General features: G+C 32.6%; 2 protein-coding genes across 3 annotated transcripts in view; one reads left to right on the top strand and one right to left on the bottom strand.

The window, feature by feature from the left end:
• Positions 1–1,440: 1,440 nt before the first annotated feature.
• Positions 1,441–5,611, top strand: LOC145315434 (uncharacterized). The gene is made up of 5 exons (XM_080155777.1): positions 1,441–1,531; positions 2,678–2,775; positions 3,371–3,572; positions 4,438–4,567; positions 4,908–5,611. The coding sequence occupies exons 2-5, from the start codon at positions 2,679–2,681 to the stop codon at positions 5,133–5,135; spliced, it is 657 nt and encodes a 218-aa protein (XP_080011903.1). The 5' UTR covers positions 1,441–1,531; position 2,678; the 3' UTR covers positions 5,136–5,611.
• A 525-nt stretch (positions 5,612–6,136) lies between these two features.
• LOC145319439 (uncharacterized) overlaps positions 6,137–18,727 on the bottom strand; it is a 29,051-nt gene continuing 16,460 nt past the window's right edge. The window contains exons 2-10 of one of the 2 annotated variants that reach the window (XM_080161574.1): positions 10,968–11,080; positions 10,539–10,649; positions 10,259–10,349; positions 9,615–9,779; positions 8,619–9,308; positions 8,092–8,401; positions 7,774–7,841; positions 6,882–7,051; positions 6,137–6,558 (exon numbers count right to left, since the gene is read on the bottom strand). In XM_080161574.1, the coding sequence (XP_080017700.1) occupies positions 6,525–6,558; positions 6,882–7,051; positions 7,774–7,841; positions 8,092–8,401; positions 8,619–9,308; positions 9,615–9,779; positions 10,259–10,349; positions 10,539–10,649; positions 10,968–11,080 (1,752 nt within the window). In that variant the 3' untranslated portion in view covers positions 6,137–6,524. The remainder of the gene's footprint in view (positions 6,559–6,881; positions 7,052–7,773; positions 7,842–8,091; positions 8,402–8,618; positions 9,309–9,614; positions 9,780–10,258; positions 10,350–10,538; positions 10,650–10,967; positions 11,081–18,727) is intronic. The other variant, XM_080161582.1, reaches the window with a different exon arrangement.

Genomic DNA, 18,727 nt, shown 5'->3' with positions numbered 1-18,727 from the left:
TATTTTTGGTTTTGTTCTTTTGGTTAAAAAAAACATACCTAATATATAAAATACAAGCGGTTACGCCCCTAGAGACCTCTAGTGGCACTTTAAATGTTTTTTTTTAAAAGCGAAGCTTTTCTATAATTAGGGTCGGTCCGTCCGTCCGTACGTCCGTAACGGATAGCTTTTTTCATCAATTTAGGCATGTTAGGATTGTCCTATCGATTTCAAATTTTGCATGGTGATTCCTTTAATAGTTAGGTACGATTTAGAAAGCGTAGCAACTCTATAATCATTACCAAAATGTCCGTACGTCCGTTTTAAACATGTTGATTTTTTCACTTTTTTAACAACAAATTTTTATATGATCTAATTATCCGATTGATCTGATTTTTTTGTATGCTGATTTCTTGGACAACAAAGTACATTATTATAAGCAAAGCAACTCTATAATTAAGTCCTAAAAATAAAAGTATGTCCTTAAACATTATTCTATATCAAGCAGTTTTTCAACATATTTACTTACAATTTTGCATCGACTCTCATACATTCATATTCTGATTATTCAGTTCTGACACTATACCAGTGTTAATGTCCGTTTGTCCTACCGTTTCAGCGCTTCGCTTTTATGGATGTTGTCATCCTTGTTTATTTAAAACGATATTATACATGTTAACAAATTTTATCAGATTTTTTTCTATGTTGCGTTGAAGTCTGTAGAAAAAATATTTTTAAAAAATTTTTGTGAGGGGGGGTGTTGGTACCCTCCACCAAAATAGTTATAAACCTTCCCGGGACCTATGAGAAGCTACCATGTTAAGGAGAACCCAATCGGTTCTGCTGTTAGCGAGATCCTTCGGTAAATACAGACAGAGAGACATCGTTCTACTTTGTATTACAGATATTATGTTATTGGATTGATATAAAATATACATACGTGGATGTTATTACAGAGGAATTTTTTTTGTGAATTAAGGTTGCTAACTTTTTTATTGATCAGTTCGTTCATATAGTAGGAGGATGGCAAGTATTATTATTTTAGCCCGCTACAAAAACATTAAAATCTGGTGAATTTTCCATGTAATAATATATCCATTTATGTTATCACAGTAACATATCATTTTCAGTGATTTATTGACAATACCTTTATACAAAGTCTTGAAGGTGTATTAGTATTAATAAATTCTATTTACGTTTTCGTTTATTTTGTTAGTTAAAATTACTAATTGATACAAAAAACTTTAAGTTTCTTAACTATTCGCAAAGATGTAAAGATATCGATTTTTCAATTAATCTCCATTTCAAAACTCATAACTTTGGCCTCAGCCCAACATTTGCCGCCAGGGGAATAACCATTTAGGTTTTGGCGGCACTTTTTAACCAATCACAGGCCGGGATATTGAGCCAATGGTAGAGAAGAGGACTCAATGTTAGGTCTCAAGGGAGGTATTAGAATCAGATCTTATTTGACCTCAGAATATTATACACTGAAAAATTGGGTTATTAATAATAATAAAATATTGTTATAAATTAATTAATAAATTTACAGGTAATATTATCATTATTCCTATTTAATAAAGTAATACAGTTTTTTGTCTTAAGCTTATGATCTCAATGAATTAAGTTCTCAATTTGAGGAAATCTTTACATAGGTCTTGTGATGGTTTTAGGCTATTTTATTTTTTATTTTACTATTTAATTCTTGGGATGGTTTAAAGCGATTTTTTCTAGCCCCTCCCTGCCTCTTTGAATACAGAGCATCCAGAGGCCAAAGTCGTAGCAGATAGTTTATTATTAAACTCATGAATTGTGCGGCCTTTGTCTTGAAGTTCTAAATATATATTGTGCTTTGCCTAATTTGGGTAAAGGCATTTACCGTACTCCTATTAATTTTGTAAAATTTATATTTAGCTTCAGTAAATAGGTACAATCTTTAACGTCTCTAGCTATGACATAATTTGGCAGAGATTTAAAACTGGGTCTATATTGTTTCGTGGGTCCCTTTTGGCCAGGAAGTTGACTTTTATTTTTACATCAATAATCAATAATTTTGTGTAACCCCATCTGACCTTCATGGGTGTTTAAAATTAAAATTTTTGTATATGGTATTGGTGCAATGTCAAAAATATGCTGAAAGGGGTAGTTTCACGAAATGCATTTGAACTTAATTTAGTGAACCGCATATTTTTTCCTAGTTAATGGGTTAAACTACATTTATATAGCATATATTTGAAATAAATTTAATATCTACCACGTAGTTTTGAAAATATCAAGACTTGAAAATTGTCTTTTTGTGATATATGCAATTTAAAAAGACGATTTTCAAGTCCCGATATTTTAAAGACTACGTGGTAGAAAATTGAAATTCTTTCAAATATATGCCATATAAATGTAGTTTAACCATTTAACCAGGATAAAATATGCGGTTCAATAAATTAAGTTCAAATGCATTTCGTGAAACTACCCTTTTGCTTTCTAAATGACAACTTTTCTATTTTCTAAAAAATACACTATAATTTGTTGAAAAATATTATTTCTTATACATAATGCCTCAAGCCAATGAAGAAAATAAGAGATTGATTATTAATTTCTGTCAATGGTAAGTGGGTTAATTCAAGGAAACCTTTTGTTTCATAAAAAATAAACAGTATGAATAATTTGTTATAATCTGATTATAAATTAATTTTTAAATCAGGATGTGTGACAGCATTCAAAGTGCTGTAATCCACAGCAGTACTCCATCTCAATGGGAATTATCTACAACAACACCAAATACACAAAACAACAACACAGGTATATTTATATTAATAACAACAACACTACAACTCAATGGGAATTATCTACAACAACACCAAATACACAAAACAACAACACAGGTATATTAAAATTTATAACAACAACACTACATCTCAATGGGAATTATCTACAACAACTGCAAATACACAAAACAACAACACAGGTATGTGTATATTAATAACAACAGCACTACTTCTCAAAGGGAATTATCTACAGTAGCATAACACAAATTTATTTGCGTCAACAACTAAACCCTATATATGCAACTGCGGTAAATCAATGGTTTAAATGGATTTATTATTACTTGGATCTTACACCATGTAGATTTTCATATTATCTAAAACAGCAAACCTTTTTTAGCGGGATAAAATAATGAATGAGGATTCACACTTTCTAGAAACGCTTTATTACGTCTTTTATCAAATATGCAACACTATGCGACTGCGATTAAAAAATAAAATTGAAACTGTTAAAAAGTTAAGTTTATGAAAGTATTTGTAGTATTTTCAACTATTTCAAAATATTTGACGCTTTAAAAAGAAATTTATCCTTATAAAAGAGTTTTTCTATATAAAAAAATTGTGTTCTTTAGGAAGTAACAGCAGTGGGTCAGCCACACCGCCAGAAGCTGCACTCTGGAGTGCGGCAGGAGCTGCTGCCGCGGTTGGAGTACCTGGATACGGCCCAGCCGCAGCCCTGTGGGAGACAGCCAACCCTTACCACCAGGATTTGTTCTCTTTCAGCTCTGAGTTCTGGGCTAATCAGAGGTCTTCGGTGGCTTCTACTGGCTCCAAGTAAGTAATTTAAACTTAAATAAGAAAGTGAAGCTACTTTATATGTTATGTTAGTTTGTAAATTTCTGTTTATCAATCTGTTTTGCCCAAAAGCATGATTATGTAATAAATAAAAAATGATTTAACTTTGATATTTACCTTTCTTGTTTCAAATACAATTACAAACCTAATATAATAAAGGGTTTCATTCACTTTACATTAAACAAGCAAACCTTTTCTACAATTTGAGACAACTACCAATTTTACGTTTCCCACTATATACATAGTCTTAGAAGCCTTTTAATAGACGTGATTACAGAACCAAATATTGTTATGTCAAAAAATCACCTCTTTACCCCCCCCCCCCCCCCTTGGACGTCCTTGTCAATGAACATACTTTCAGTATAGCTTCGAACACGATTAATATCCGCTGGATTAGAACCGGTTCTCAGCAATACTGAAAAATCGGGTATAGTCCCTTTCGTGACACCGCACCTTAAGGGGCGATTCTTCGTATTTTTCACAGTAGGTTTTCTCCTATTTCTAACCCTCTAACCTGCGGGGCAATCACCTAACCCACTATAACCTAACTTAACCTAAAATAACCTATAAAAAGCCATTTTAAAAATACGACAAATCACCCCTTAAGGTTCGATGTCACGAAAGGGACTATTCCCGTAAAATCTTGTATAGCATCGTATCATAAACAGTTTGCCACATATGTCAAAATAAAAAGCTTAATACCAGTTTTGTTAACAAAAATAGCTTTAATCTAATAATTTTTATTTTATTACCTAGGTAAAGCTGTATATATGTAATACAATGTGATAAATAACTATTTCCAAATAATTTTATATTTTTATTTTACTTATAATTTTTATTCTAGGAGTAGCTCTCACAAGTCTGGTAAGAAGCGAAGGCGCATAGCTACTCCCCAACAAAGACGTGCTGCTAATATCAGGGAGAGAAGGAGAATGTTTAACCTTAATGAAGCATTTGATAGACTTAGAACTAAGGTAACACTTTTACACAGCTTTGTAAAAAGAAATAAAATAGAAGTTACATAAAAAGATAAAAAATAACCAAACTTAATAATTATGGCACTTCATGCATGTACATTATCATTTTTAAACGGTTTGAAATATATGCCCTGAATTTGAATTGGAACGGCAAAATCTTATTAATAATCATTTAATAACCACTGAACCAATGTAGATCAAATCTATGACTATAATAAAACAATGATTTTCGATTAAAAAGGATCAATGATTTTGGGAATATATGTATTCAACCTTCATAGTGACAGACAGACAGTGTAACTTATAAATTAGTATAGCTGGCTATTATAATTTTTAGGTTCCAACCTTTGCATATGAGAAACGACTATCCCGTATAGAAACCCTACGTCTTGCCATCACCTATATATCCTTCATGGACGAACTCCTGACCACATCCCCTGGTCCAGGAGAGATGGGAGGTGGTGTAGGCAGGAGGAATACAGCCCCTACGCACCCTACACAGCATCTCCTGTCGCATGCTGTACCCTTTGGTCTACACAATCTTCAGAACTGTAGACAAAAATAATTTTAACTTAATATGTGATATTTTAAATGAAGAAGATATAAGAATTGTTTTTTGTTTTATTTAACAAACTCCTGTTATTATTCCCGTATTCTTTACTAGTTGCTTCACCCGTAGTCTCTAGGGGGTGGTTAGGGGAGGTCAGAAAATATTATAAAACCATCCAAGACATTTGTAAAGCTTCCCTAAAGTACAACCTTTTCGGACCCGCAATTCCCAAGATTTTAAGCTTCAGGTAAAAAATCTTATATCAAAGGATAATAATATTTTTTACCTCTTCCCCTGTTAATTGAGAAAAATATAATATTTCTTATCATTAACCAAGAAAATCAAAACATATTCTAAATCTAAGTATTCTAAGTATTTGATAATGCTAATAATATACTATAGAATGTATTATTTAGTGCTTCCATATGTAAATATATTAATATTATTTCAATAAAATGTAATTATTAAAAAAATAATTTGTTTGCATTATAGACATGTTTTTTTCTTTGTTGATTATTTTTGCTGTTATTATATCAACATAATAGGATATTCCACTCATTTTTTTTTCTTGACCATCGAGACCGTTTTTTTCAAAATTATTTTTAGCACCTGCGGGAGGTTCTATCCCTCCGGGACACTTCTCACGTTTACTCAATCTAACCTAATCTTTTTTTAAATAGTTTGTATCTAGACAAGATGTAATATTATGAAATTGCCCCATAATATTAATGTAAAACAATAGAGGGGGAAGGGTTAATTAACTGTATGTCCCCGCCCTGTGGACCCGGTGCCGACTTTGTATTGGGCCTCTGAATATAAGCCAATAGCGTCGGAAATATTAACACAGCCAATTTGCTGGCACAAGAAAAAGGTCCCCACACACTGGATCCAGTTAGTTATCTAGATTATATATCTATACTTATACATTTATTCCCATTAACAAAAGGCGCCTTTTAAAAAACTTTAACTTAATTGCGCAACTTTTGGTTGGATATTAAAAAATGAATGAAAACATATAATTTTGAAATAATATATTATCTTTAATATATATATTTATATTTTTTGATCATAATTTACTTTAATAATATTTATAATTTAACTGATCACAGCGTCTGTGTTGCCAGGGATACAGGGATAGGCAAATGGATATTAGGAAATTAAAGGATCATTTTTTGATTTTGGAGAAGGGAATGCGCAACTTTTGATTTAAAACATTTTTTATCGTGGTTGGGGGAATGTATTAAATGTTATCATAATAACATGGTTAAATGGAAATGAAATTGAAATCTTAACAAGAGAGGAAAAATGTGATTGTTGTTCATTGGCTTATCCCCTGAATCCCTGGTTTAATTTATATACATGCTCTGCATTGTAGAGGAATGATGGGTAGTAGTGGTGGCAAAGTTAGAACCTCACAGGGAAGTTATCTGTGCTAAACCTGAAATAAAATATCAAGAAACTGGGATAATGGATATAGGATACACGTGGATATATTGACAGGAAAAATTTATTTCAATTTAGTTTGCTATTATGGACCTCATTTTTTGGTAAGTTCGTTCATCAAGTAGGCGGGAAAAGGATGAGATAAAGGGGATGGATGGGAGGTATCAGTTTATCAGAGTACATGAAAATCTGATGCAACATCCAAGTAATAATATATCATCGATTACTACCGAAATGGACAGAAAGTGTATTTACAAAAAATAGCTTTTAAAAGATCTAGGCATGTTTAAGGCTATTTTATTAATATTAATTATATACCTCGTTTGTGTGTTGGGGGGACTTGAGAAAACATTATTCTGAAATCTGGCTCCAGCAGGCTGAGGTCTCAAACTTCCCTGGAATTCCTGCACCAACTGGTTGAAGTCGACAATCTCCAGAGCAGATTTGGGTAGGTTGTTGGGCACTGCTGATACGGGCTGTAGAGGCTCCTAAGAGCAAATATGTTAAATTCTTTCGTAATTATATATCAATAGATTTATTATCCTAGATGGACAGTCGGATAAAATTATTCGTCCGATTCATAAAAAAATTCTGGCAGACGAAGATTCCAATAATACGAGAGATTAAATTTTTGGAGCTAGATTTATCCTAAGAAATTCAACCATTTATAGATATAACTTGTTATATATAGATGAAATAAAAAAAGTGCCCTTTAACCTAATGTATAAACGTTGTAACCAATAATATAACCAGATTGTTTTTATACAGTTTGTTATTATTGGTCTACTTTACTTATTATCTACTATCTAATAACATATCTTACTAAAAATTTAAATAATTAATAAAAAGCCTTTGTTTTCAACTTCTTTTCTTCACCCACTATCGTTGGCTTTTTCCTAAAATTGCCCAGTGAGCAAAAATTCACCCTCCCTTATTATCAAAATAAATTCAATAAGGGAACTTAGTATTTTTCTTTGTGCCTAAAACTTGTGATTGGTCCTTACCCTGCGGGGCTACCCTGTACCCAGTAAAACCTAAACTAAACTGTTCTAAGGTAAATAAAAATCAATTTAAAAATATCCTCTATTATTTTATAATTATTTCAAAATAAGGGGAAGAGTTTCTGTGCGTTACTAGGCACTTTGAAAAAAAACCGATATTTAAGATATGTTTATACAGCGGCGGAGCAATTTAAAAAAAAACACTCTACCTGGAATGTCAGAGCAGGTCTGCTGGCAGCGACTGCGGGAAAGGAACTGAAGGATTGAGAAGCACCCCCTAAAAATATATGAAGTATTAAGGTTATTTCTTGATTAACTGAACCATATTATTTTCCATTTCGGGGAAGGTTTACGCAAGTACGCAGTTGTTTGTAGTTATTTTATCAATTAAAGTCTTGGAATGGTTTAGGCTAGTTTTTTTTGACATATAGTTTACTGTCAAATTCGTAGCCCTTAGATACAAGGGCTGAAACCAAAAGGTATATAAAAAGAAAGAAGTATTTTAGGATATTTTTTTACAACTATACCTGTGGAAACATCCTCAAATGCTGGTCTGATGGGTCCGGACTGGAAAGCAGATTGCTGTGGCTGCTGTTGGAAAGCTTGTTGCTGTGGCTGAAAAACCTGCTGCTGGGGAGGGAAGGCAGCTTGTTGCTGTTGGGGTTGGAAAGCAGCTTGTTGTGATTGTTGCTGGAAAGCAGGTTGAGCCTGTTGGGGTGGGAAGGCAGCTTGTGGCTGTTGGGGAGGGAAAGCAGCTTGTGGTTGGCTTCCCGTAGGAATGGCATTTCTGGAGGGAGTGGCCACTGGAGCTCTGGATACGGATCCTCTCTGTCTACTCTGTTGAAAAACAATAAAATGTTTAATACTTTTTAAAAGAGTAAAGCGACATTTTAATCAGCAGCATCAACATCCTAACAGAATTCAATGTAAAACAGAACATTGGAAGTGTTAAAATGATAGTGATATTATTAGAAATAATTGAATGAAAAATTATTATGATTATATTAATGACAAATTTATCTGATGCAATTTTAAAACGGAACAAATTACATACCCTTGCAGGATTCTGTCTTTCGGGAGCTGGGGCGTCAAAATCAGTTTCAGAATCTTCAGGGGCAGCAGGTCTTGCCTGAAATCTGGCGGACTGATCTCCAGAGGGTCTGATGGGACGAGACCTGGAGGAGGGACTGTCTCTGGCGGGGAAGTTGGAGAAAGCAGAGGATGAGCCAGAGCTAGAGGGGCTGGCAGGCACAGGATCAGGCAGCCTTCTCACTGGGGCAATGGTTGGGGGGAGAGCTGGCGCTGGGCGGGTGGGCAGAAACTCAGGAGAAGCTGGGGTGGGTGGAGCAGCGCGTTGGGGTGCAGGGGCAGCTTGGCGGGAAGGAACGGCTTGTCTGGGAGCCCCAATTGGCTGGCGGGATTGGACAGCAGCTAGGGCAGGACGACGGGCCGGTACGGAAGGAGCTTGTCTGATTGGGGCAGGCGCTTGTGCAGCAGGGGCGGGAGCAGGCTGGCGGGCAGTGAAGGTTGGGAAAGATTGCTGTTGCTGTTGTTGTTGTTGCTGCTGCTGGAAAGCTGGTTGTCTGGGCAGAGGAGCAGGAGTAATGGGCTGGTCTAGCTGTTGGCCGCGGAACTGGTTGGCAAGCTGGACGGGAGGCTGGGGCTGGGGACTGTTACCTCTGGCACGGTTCTGGACCACAAGGTTGCTCTGGTCCTCACTGACAATGTTGCCGGAACGAACCTCCTGCAAAAAAAAAATTCATGGTTATGTGAATTCTATTTTATTTTCCTAGAACATCGTGTCTTTTATTACTTTCTTGTTGCAACCAATACCTACTGATCATGAACTTCTCTTTCAATTGCTTTATTACTTTTGGGCGTGTGCTATAGTGTGTATTACAAACAGCCCAACATATTTACATGTCAAGAAATCCTTGTAAAAAATATTTTAAAATCTTCTTAAATTTAAAAATCTAATTCACTAAGAGTTTTTACAAACAGACATATAGACATCCTGTTTTTTTTTATAAAAAAAAGTTTCCAAACCAACCTCAACATAGTCATAATCATAATCGCACTCAGTACAGTTGCCAGCTACAGGTGGGGGGATAATGATACCATCAGGAAGATCTCCTTGGGGCTGGAATCCCATAGCATTGGCTCCATACTCGATAATCTTCACCTCGCCGTTTACGTCAACATAACCATATTTGCCCTATAATGAAATTAAAATAATGAAGACAATGTCAAAAGAAACGACCCAAAAACAAGGAAAACAAATTAGGATTTGTAGAAATATACGGACAATAAGAACTATAGAGTTGTTAAATAAAATTATTGGTCTAGGCAATCTAGACAATAAATTCCACAAGTATCATGTAGCTTAAATCCTGCCTCCCCATTACCACCACTAATATCACTTCTATACCATTACTATCAATGGCTAGCCAGACAGACAGACAAAGCAAGTTATCGACTTAGATACTTTTTAGTCAGATGAACTGTTTTAAAATATTTCTTGGAACCTTGTTTCATGTTTAAACTTATTTACCTGAACAGAACCATCTTGGAACCTGGTTTCAAGTTTAAATTTATTTACCTGAACTGAACCATCTCAGAACCTGGTTTCAAGTTTAAACTTATTTACCTGAACAGAACCATCTTGGAACCTGGTATAAGTTTAAACTTATTTACCTGAACAGAACCATCTTGGAACCTGGTTTCAAGTTTAAATGTTCCGTCAGCTGCTTCATACCCATAGGTATAGCTACCATCCTCATTGTGCCTGGAAAATAAAAGTTGGTTACAACATTGAAATTGTAAGGTGTAAGAATTTTACTTGCCTTGAAGTATTGGAACTATCAAAACAATGCATTCGTTATATGTATAGACCTACCTATATTATTGTCAATATTGTCCCCTCCCCTCTAATGGAAGATTGAACTGACCAATGAACGAGGACCATATAACTTACTCATTGATCTGTTTAAGGATGGGAACGGGGGTTGTGGTCTCTCTCTGTTCTTCTCTACCACGGGGCTCGTCTTGGGATGGGGGAAGGCCTCCTCGCTGACTGGGTGAAGATCTACAAATAATTAACTGTGAGTTAATCTTGTTTACAAAATTATTGAACTAAGTTATCTTATCATATTATGTCTAAAGCTGAAGATTTCGACCAGTACTGATCTGAATTAATTCTTCTTTTTAAGAAAGATTCTCATAGGTTCTAGGATGGTTTTAGGCTATTTTTCTGTTCTCTTTCGTCCTACTTTGAATGCAGAGCCCCTAGATGCTATGGATGCAGCCACTAGATGTACTTAAAGTAACATTTAATAACTTTCAATTGTATCAATAATGCAAAAATTTTTTGAGTATACATATATTTGAGGTAAAAATATAACACCTGATCTGTTGTTGTTGCTGTACAGGTGCTCTGCCTCTGCCCTGGTCTCCGGCTCCAGCTGCCTGGAAGTTCTGAAATTGTGGCAGGCCCCTGGTCAAACCAAGGCTACAAGCCTGAAAAATTAAAATATTTATATTAATGGATATAGGATATACGTGGATATCAATACAGAAAAATTGTCGTCAATTTAGGTTGCTACACTGATCCTAATTCATTGGTTAGTTCGTTTATCCAGAATGGGATGTGGTAAAGGAGGTGGATGGGTGTATCGATATTCTAGCCATCTGGAAGTATAACTTTATTAGTGTACATTAAAATATTGTACATCCAAGTAATAATATAACTATTTTAATAAGATTTGTTAAAAAGGATCTTGGAAAAAGTAGCTTCAGACAAAGTAGCTTCGGACAAAGTAGCTTCAGGACATTTACTTAAGAAAAGTAGCTTCCTAAGAAAAATAGTCTCCAATATGACCAATATGGAGAATATAAAATAGCTTTAATAAGCGGAAAATCTAAGATAAAAATTATTTTTTTGTTCCTTGTCATATCCATACATTCTTTGAGAGTGGGGCAAGCCAAAACCAAAACTTGAATGAGAACTTTTATCTCTTTACATAGATTATTATATCTCTTGTTTTCATGGATAAAGGGATTGTAAAAATAAAAAATGGGAATTGAAATTTCAAAAAAAAATATTTGTTTTGTTTTACCATTCACCTTCGGTGCTCAAAAATAATATGCTATTGATAAAATATAAACGTTTATGACAGGAATTGGATCTAAATCAGATTTATCAAAAAATATTAAAACACAGCTACAATATAATATAATTTCTAGTAATTTATAGGTTAAGAATTTTGTAAAATGGTTCAATTAAGAAAAAATAGTTATATAAGGTATCTATAAACAGCTTTCCGTGGATATTAAAATGAAAAATTAAATTAAAACCAGTTTTGTTATATCCGAGGGCCGAAGGACCCGGGAAACAAAACTGGCATTGGTTTAATTTTTAAAAAATATTCGTAGAAAATTGTCAGTAATTCAATGCTATACATGAGTAATCAGTACGGCTAAGAACCGGCTTTAATTGTCGGTTTCAAAGTCATACTGGAAAAGCCATTCTTACTGGGTCATATGGACAAACTGTAGAACGAAAGAGTAGCTGCACTTTTAATAATTCTTTTTATCCCTAGTACAAAATGGCTATCTTGGCATGAAATCTATGCACTTATAAGTGTGCCTATTCAATTGCAAACAATTTTTATATGCAAAAAAATACATAAAAAATTATCCAAACATAAACATTGTTGCAGAATGGATTAAATCAATAATTTACCAAAATTGATTTAAAAGCCCAACCATGCTGTGAATTTTCTTGTATTTAATCTAAACTAAGACATCTGATAGAATATAGCAATTTTTCAAGTAAAAATATTACTTAAACAAAAGATAATTAATTCTGTAATTTTGTTTATGAAATGGCAAATCCAAACTGAGATTTTATCATTTTATAGTTGCTTTGCCCTTAGCCTCTAGCGGAAGTCAGGAAAATACCCACAAAAAATACAATTACGAATCTTCATTGAAAAGGACCAGCAATTTCCGAGATTCTAAGCTTCAGACAAAGAAACTTTACTTCTTTATGTTAGGATTAGACTAAGGAAACCCTAACTCATAATCCAGCCCAAGACATTGTATAGGATTTGGCCTAATATGATTCCTGGAAGGATAGGAGACAATTCATACTGTGCAAAAATTAGTGCAATACTAATTGCGTAGGCTTTTCAGTAATGTAAACACAATTCACATTATTAGGAACAGGAGGGAAAACCCTTTTAAAGAACAGTACAGTATTATACAGAACAATAGTAATACTTTTTGCAAGAATTATCAATAAATTACCATTAGTCTTACATAATAAACCAACGTTTTAATATGTAGCAATAATTAATGTTGTATATATTAATGTAGAATATACTTGGATATGTATTATGATAATGGAAATTATTTTGTTTATTTAGGGTGCTATTTCCCCTATAATTTATTGGTCAGTTCGATTATCCATTAGGAGAGGAGGGGATGGGGGTAAAATGGGTGGAGGGAGGGGATCGTTATTTTAGCCCGCTACAAGTTTCACTTTATTAAAGAACATGATCATCTTGTGTAAGATCGAAAAAATTATAAAGCCATTGTTACACATATGATGTCGATTAATGTATCAGGCAACAAGCTTGGACGTCCTTGCACTGCGCATGCCCTTTTATCCATGTAAAGCACACAACGCCCAATCTTTTTGCATGAGCCAATAAATTAATGTTGGTGTTAATGTTTTATGTTGTGAGTGCAAAAATGTGTCTACATAGCAATACATTTTTATAAATTATAAGATGTACTAACATTTCGGCCAATAAATTAATACAAGCTTTAGTGTTTAATGTTCTGATGAAAATATAGGGGTTGGGGGGTTGTTTCCAGGGGTGATTTCTCTTGGAAGGGTGAAGCTTGTCCTTATTTAAATATTTTGAAGCCTTTCCTGAACAAATAGGAATCTTCACTGTAATGAATAACCATATCGGTTTGCTATTAGTAAGATCTTAAACTACAAAAAGATAAACATTTTTATAGAATGAAAATAACGTCCTATGTTTAATTTAGTTACAGAAAAACTGCACACAAAAAAGTGTTATCTACAAGCATTGACTACTTTTAGCATTCTTTGCATTGTGTTATGAAAGAAATTTTAATTTAAAAATTTAGCCAAAAAATGGCTAGGCTCGACCCGACAATAGAACTACACCTACAATTAAAATGATTAAATTAAGCTTAAGAGGATAATTGTTCAGTGTACACTTAAAAAAAAGAAAATTGTGTAAGACAGGTAGGTAATTGGTTCTAAGGCTTCTAAACTGGATTTATATATGGTTTTCTTAAAATTGCTTACGAACCAAAAACTGACAATTGTGAATAAAAGCATTTAAAATGCTTGATTTTATTTTATATTATATTAGATTAAGTAGAGTTTAAACAAGTTTAAATTCGAGAATTTTTTTTCTTGAAGATAGTTGTGTTGTATGCTCTGCCATTTCTAACAAAACAAACCTGTTAAAATGTTATTGGGATGTTGACATTAAATTACATAGTTTGTCTAACTCTAAATAAATGAAACTGGAGTGTCCCGACCGTGTTTAAATAATCTGCACGATTTTCTGAGCCACAATTTACAATTGCAACCTTAGTCCGTTATACACATGCAGGCGTAAAAGAACTTAATATTAGCACTATGGGGATATCAAAATATTATACATTTTTAGGGAAGTTTCATATTGTTCCCTATGTTTATTCTATATTTTATTAGGTTTCGGGCTTCACTTTCAAATTAGGTGTCATACTGAAGACTTTAAAATCCTAAATTAATAATATTCTAAGAATTGACTTTTTTATTATGTTTTAAATATTAACTTACAAACCTTTATTCTCAATCAACTGCGATGATGTTTAATGAAAAAATATTTAAACCAGTTTTTTTTGCCCGGGCCATTTTAGGATTTTTCTTTTAATATCCATGAAAAATTGTCTTTGATACGATGATATACGAGGTTTTTAAGTATGGCTGACAACTGGTTCTAATTCAGCGGATATAAATCGGTTTCTAAGCCATGCTGGAATATTAATTTAACGCCCATTATCCTATTAGTGCAACAATGTAGACACACGTTGTTTGCAAAACAAAGAAAAATAAAGTGAACAAAAATATTTTGGAATCACTCAAAATTTAATATTTGGGGATTGGCGTGGGGAAAATATAATCCCCCTCCCCTCAAAAATCACTCATCTCTCAGTGATCTTAAGGAATAAGACAATGGACTACAAGTAAAAGTATGTCGCCAATGATGACAAACACAATTACCCTTTCAGAAGATTAGAATCATAAGTTGAAAAGTTAAGACATTACTAACCAAACAATCAAGAATTATTAAAAGTACCCAAAGTTTTACAGATAACGAATGAGTAAAATTTTGAGTACCAGTATAATTGACAGTCCAATGTCCCCTCACTCCCTGCATTACTAAAATTAAACTCCTGTATGTGTGTACCCTTTTATAGGCATTAGAGTTTAAGCAAAACAACAAGAAATTTTATTGGATTTACGATTTTGGCAGGTATTATAAAATAAATATAACATATTTGTTAGATAGCTCAATATACGTTTATTAAAATGAATACACTGCTATGACAAAAATAGAAAATTTTTGAGTAAAAAAATGACTGGTTTTTAAAAATACCCCCTAATCATCACATTATTGTTAAATGCCAAAAAGGTTAAAAACAAAGAACTAAGAAATTGATAGGTGGAGTTTAATATAAAAAGAGATATAATATATATGGCATTATTCTGTTTTATCAGTAATAATACGTGGATGTTATGACAGAAGAAAAATTTTTGTCAATTAATATTGCTAACATGGACATCATTTATTGGTCAGTTAGCTTATCTACTAGAAGGTGAGGAGATGAGATAAAGGAAGTAGATGGGGGGTATCGCAATTTTAGACTGCTGCGAGTTTCACTTTTTTAGAAAATATAAAAATCTGGTGTAACATCTAAGTAATAATAAATCCATTGGCAAAGTGTCTTATCATGAATATAAGAGTAGATGTTGATATAAAAATATCGTTGATGGATTGTATTATATCTTCCTTGCTCTTTGGACATTTTTTTAATAGAAATAAAATACAAATATTACTTTTATTTTAATGTGTGATGTATTATTTGCAAATGCGGATATCTATCTACGCCTTTAAGTGTTTAAACTTCTTGGTATTTTTTTTCTTAGGGGGGGGGGGGGGGATGTAGGAGTGATTAATTCACCTTCTAAAACAAAAATTCTCTTTGTCTCTGAGGAATATTGAAAATGGGAGAGTCATAATATTTTTCAAGTTTAATTAATCAGATACATTTAAATCAGGGATATAGGGATAGGTCAATTGCAGATAAATTAATCCCTCCAAAACAAGTTCTTGTATTTCAACTTTTGCATGTGGTAATTGTCGTAAAGATAAAAAGCTGTTTATTAATTCTACTGTCACTACCCTATATCTCGATCCCAGCATTTAAACCCACTCATATAATGATAAAATATACAAAGAATAATTGATGAATTATTCTTTCGCCTTTTGAGAGAAGCGAAGCTACTCAATAATCTGGCTGTCAGTTTAAAAAATATATTTGTTTGTTTTACGAAATACTTTATACAAAAAAATGTAAGAACTTTATTAGGATATTTTCATCCTCTTAATTGTTACCTAACTGTCACTTCAGATTTGGGTTCTTATGATTACATTATGTAAGAACTTTATTAGGATATTTTCATCCTCTTAATTGTTACCTAACTGAATAAAGGTACTAAGAAAGAGAGGGAATGTCTGATTGAGCCAATAGGAGAATCGCATCGGAATTTACATTGGATCTCATTGGTTGAAATTATGTACACATTTTGCTACAGAGGCATGTTTTTTTTCATTTCATACATACATAAAAGTCAGCTGTTAACAGTATATTTTCTTAGTAGAAAGCTTTGCGGAATCAGAATTAATTGCCCAAAAATTTCGTTTACAATTTGAAAGCTTGAAACAAAGTTGGATTCTTAAAAAAAAGTTAGGCTGGCAACTCGCTGGTGAGGCAAAATTATTTTTGTGAAAAATCCTCCAAAATCGAATAAAAAAATTTACAAAAATGAAATAAAATCTTAAGAGGGTTATTAACATATGATTTTGTTTAATTTTTGTAGATTTTTAATGTGCTTTTGGATGATTTTTTTTACAAAAATAATTTTTCCTCACTATCGAATAGCGAGTCTATCATTTTTTAAGAATCCACATCAGCTTGAGTCGAAAGTAAACAATACTTTTGTCTGCTAGAAATGTTCTCTCTTAGATTTGACGAAAAAAGGGTTCAGAATATTCTTCTACTCTTCTATTTCTATTCCTAACTGTCACTTCAGATTTGGGTTCTTATGAAGAGACATTACACTGTACACAATGTACTCTCATTTTACCAAATCTTGATTTGTTAAGTATGTCAAACATTTTAACCAATGATTATAATTAATAATTTTGTTTATGATTATTAAAGATGTACATCAATATTTCGATCATTATCTTATCCTTTAATATCCTTTAAATAAAAATATTAGTCTTTAATGATGAGGATACATTTTGCATTTATACTATGATTTATAGACTTATACTGTATTAAGTATTTCCCTACTTATAATATGAATGACCTCCAATAACCTCTAAAAAATACACGCGATCAATATAGGAAATATAGGTCTTTTCAGTTGAGTCTGTCTGTAAAAATTAAATCGCTCATAGTATACCATCATAAAAGAGAAAGAGGTATGGGTAAATGGTCTAAACATTAGTATTTAAACCATATTATGATTCTAGAAATTATTCTTTTTGTAAAAAGAGAGATTACTTAATTAAGTGAATGAAAAAAAATTATATTTAATTTAACAGAACCATTATAGATTTAATTCATTTATAATTGCTGATTTTTTTTTTTATAAATGTTAATAATTGTAAGTATTTAAATTTGACTTCAATAATAAAATTTTTAATAACAAGCGGGTATATTCATAGAGACCTTCATAGTGAGATCATAAGATACACACAAAAGGCAAATAGACATCCTGATACTTTTATATAAGTGTAAATATAGGTTCCAAACTATTTTCATCTTATTTACTTTTTCCTTACCTACACCTTTAATATAGCAAACAGAGATGTGTAAAGGGCAAGGTTAAATAAACCAAAATTCAATTCTTTAGTTTTTAAATGAATGAGAGAAGATTATTTTGTCTGAATGTAAAGACCTCTTTTCCTAGATTTGTGCAGTTTGCTCAACATATACTATAAAATTAAATATTACATTTACTCCTACTTAACATAAGATTCGAAGAAACATATTTTTTCTCCTATTTAAAAGTAGTGAGCAAAAAACTAAGTTATAAACCAAACTGTTACATAAAAGTACGTAAAATACGCTATAAAATATTGTAAATAATCTTCCGCGACTTATTGTCTATTCTTTTGTTTTGACATTTCAACATCTACTAATTTAACCTAACTATCAACAATCATAAATGAGTGTAAAGAAAGAGAGAGAGAGAGGAGATAATTGACTGTTTATTACACTAGTCCCCAAAGTTTTATAATAATGTTTTCTTATTCGTTTGCTTATCAACTTTGGGGACTTTAGTGAATTTTGGATCATCAAGTTGAGTTTTCTAGCATTCCGAAAACTAATTTTAAACTACAGAATGGATAATTTTGTGTATCATCATTGGGGATTTACATCAATTGATCGGCCATTGTCTTATCCCTTTAAATACCTGGTATAAAGTTCAGACTTGTGATTTACACTTTAAAATTATATGGTTTCCTAAAAATGTTAGATTAATCTACAACCATTTTTTTTGTTTTCGGTTATTACACTTCGAAATTTAATTTTTTTTTATAAAAATCAACTTTTTCAAATAGAGAGGAAGATTTTAATTTCAAAATAATTGATGAGGAATATTTATTATCGCATCATATTATAGCAGCTTTCCGCAGATATTAAAATGAAAACTAATAAGATTAAAAGCATTTTTTTTTAGCACCAAGAAGCCGTCTACAATACGATGATTTACATGATTTTTCAGTATGGCTGAGAAACTGTTCTAATCCAGCTGATATTAATTCAGCTTTGATG

Source organism: Acartia tonsa, chromosome 1 (genome assembly GCF_053477335.1).
Source record: "Acartia tonsa isolate MP-2025a chromosome 1, ASM5347733v1, whole genome shotgun sequence".
Lineage (NCBI taxonomy): Eukaryota > Metazoa > Arthropoda > Copepoda > Calanoida > Acartiidae > Acartia > Acartia tonsa.
The sequence above is the reverse complement of the archived record's forward strand: the minus strand, read 5'-3'. Positions and strand labels throughout refer to the sequence as shown.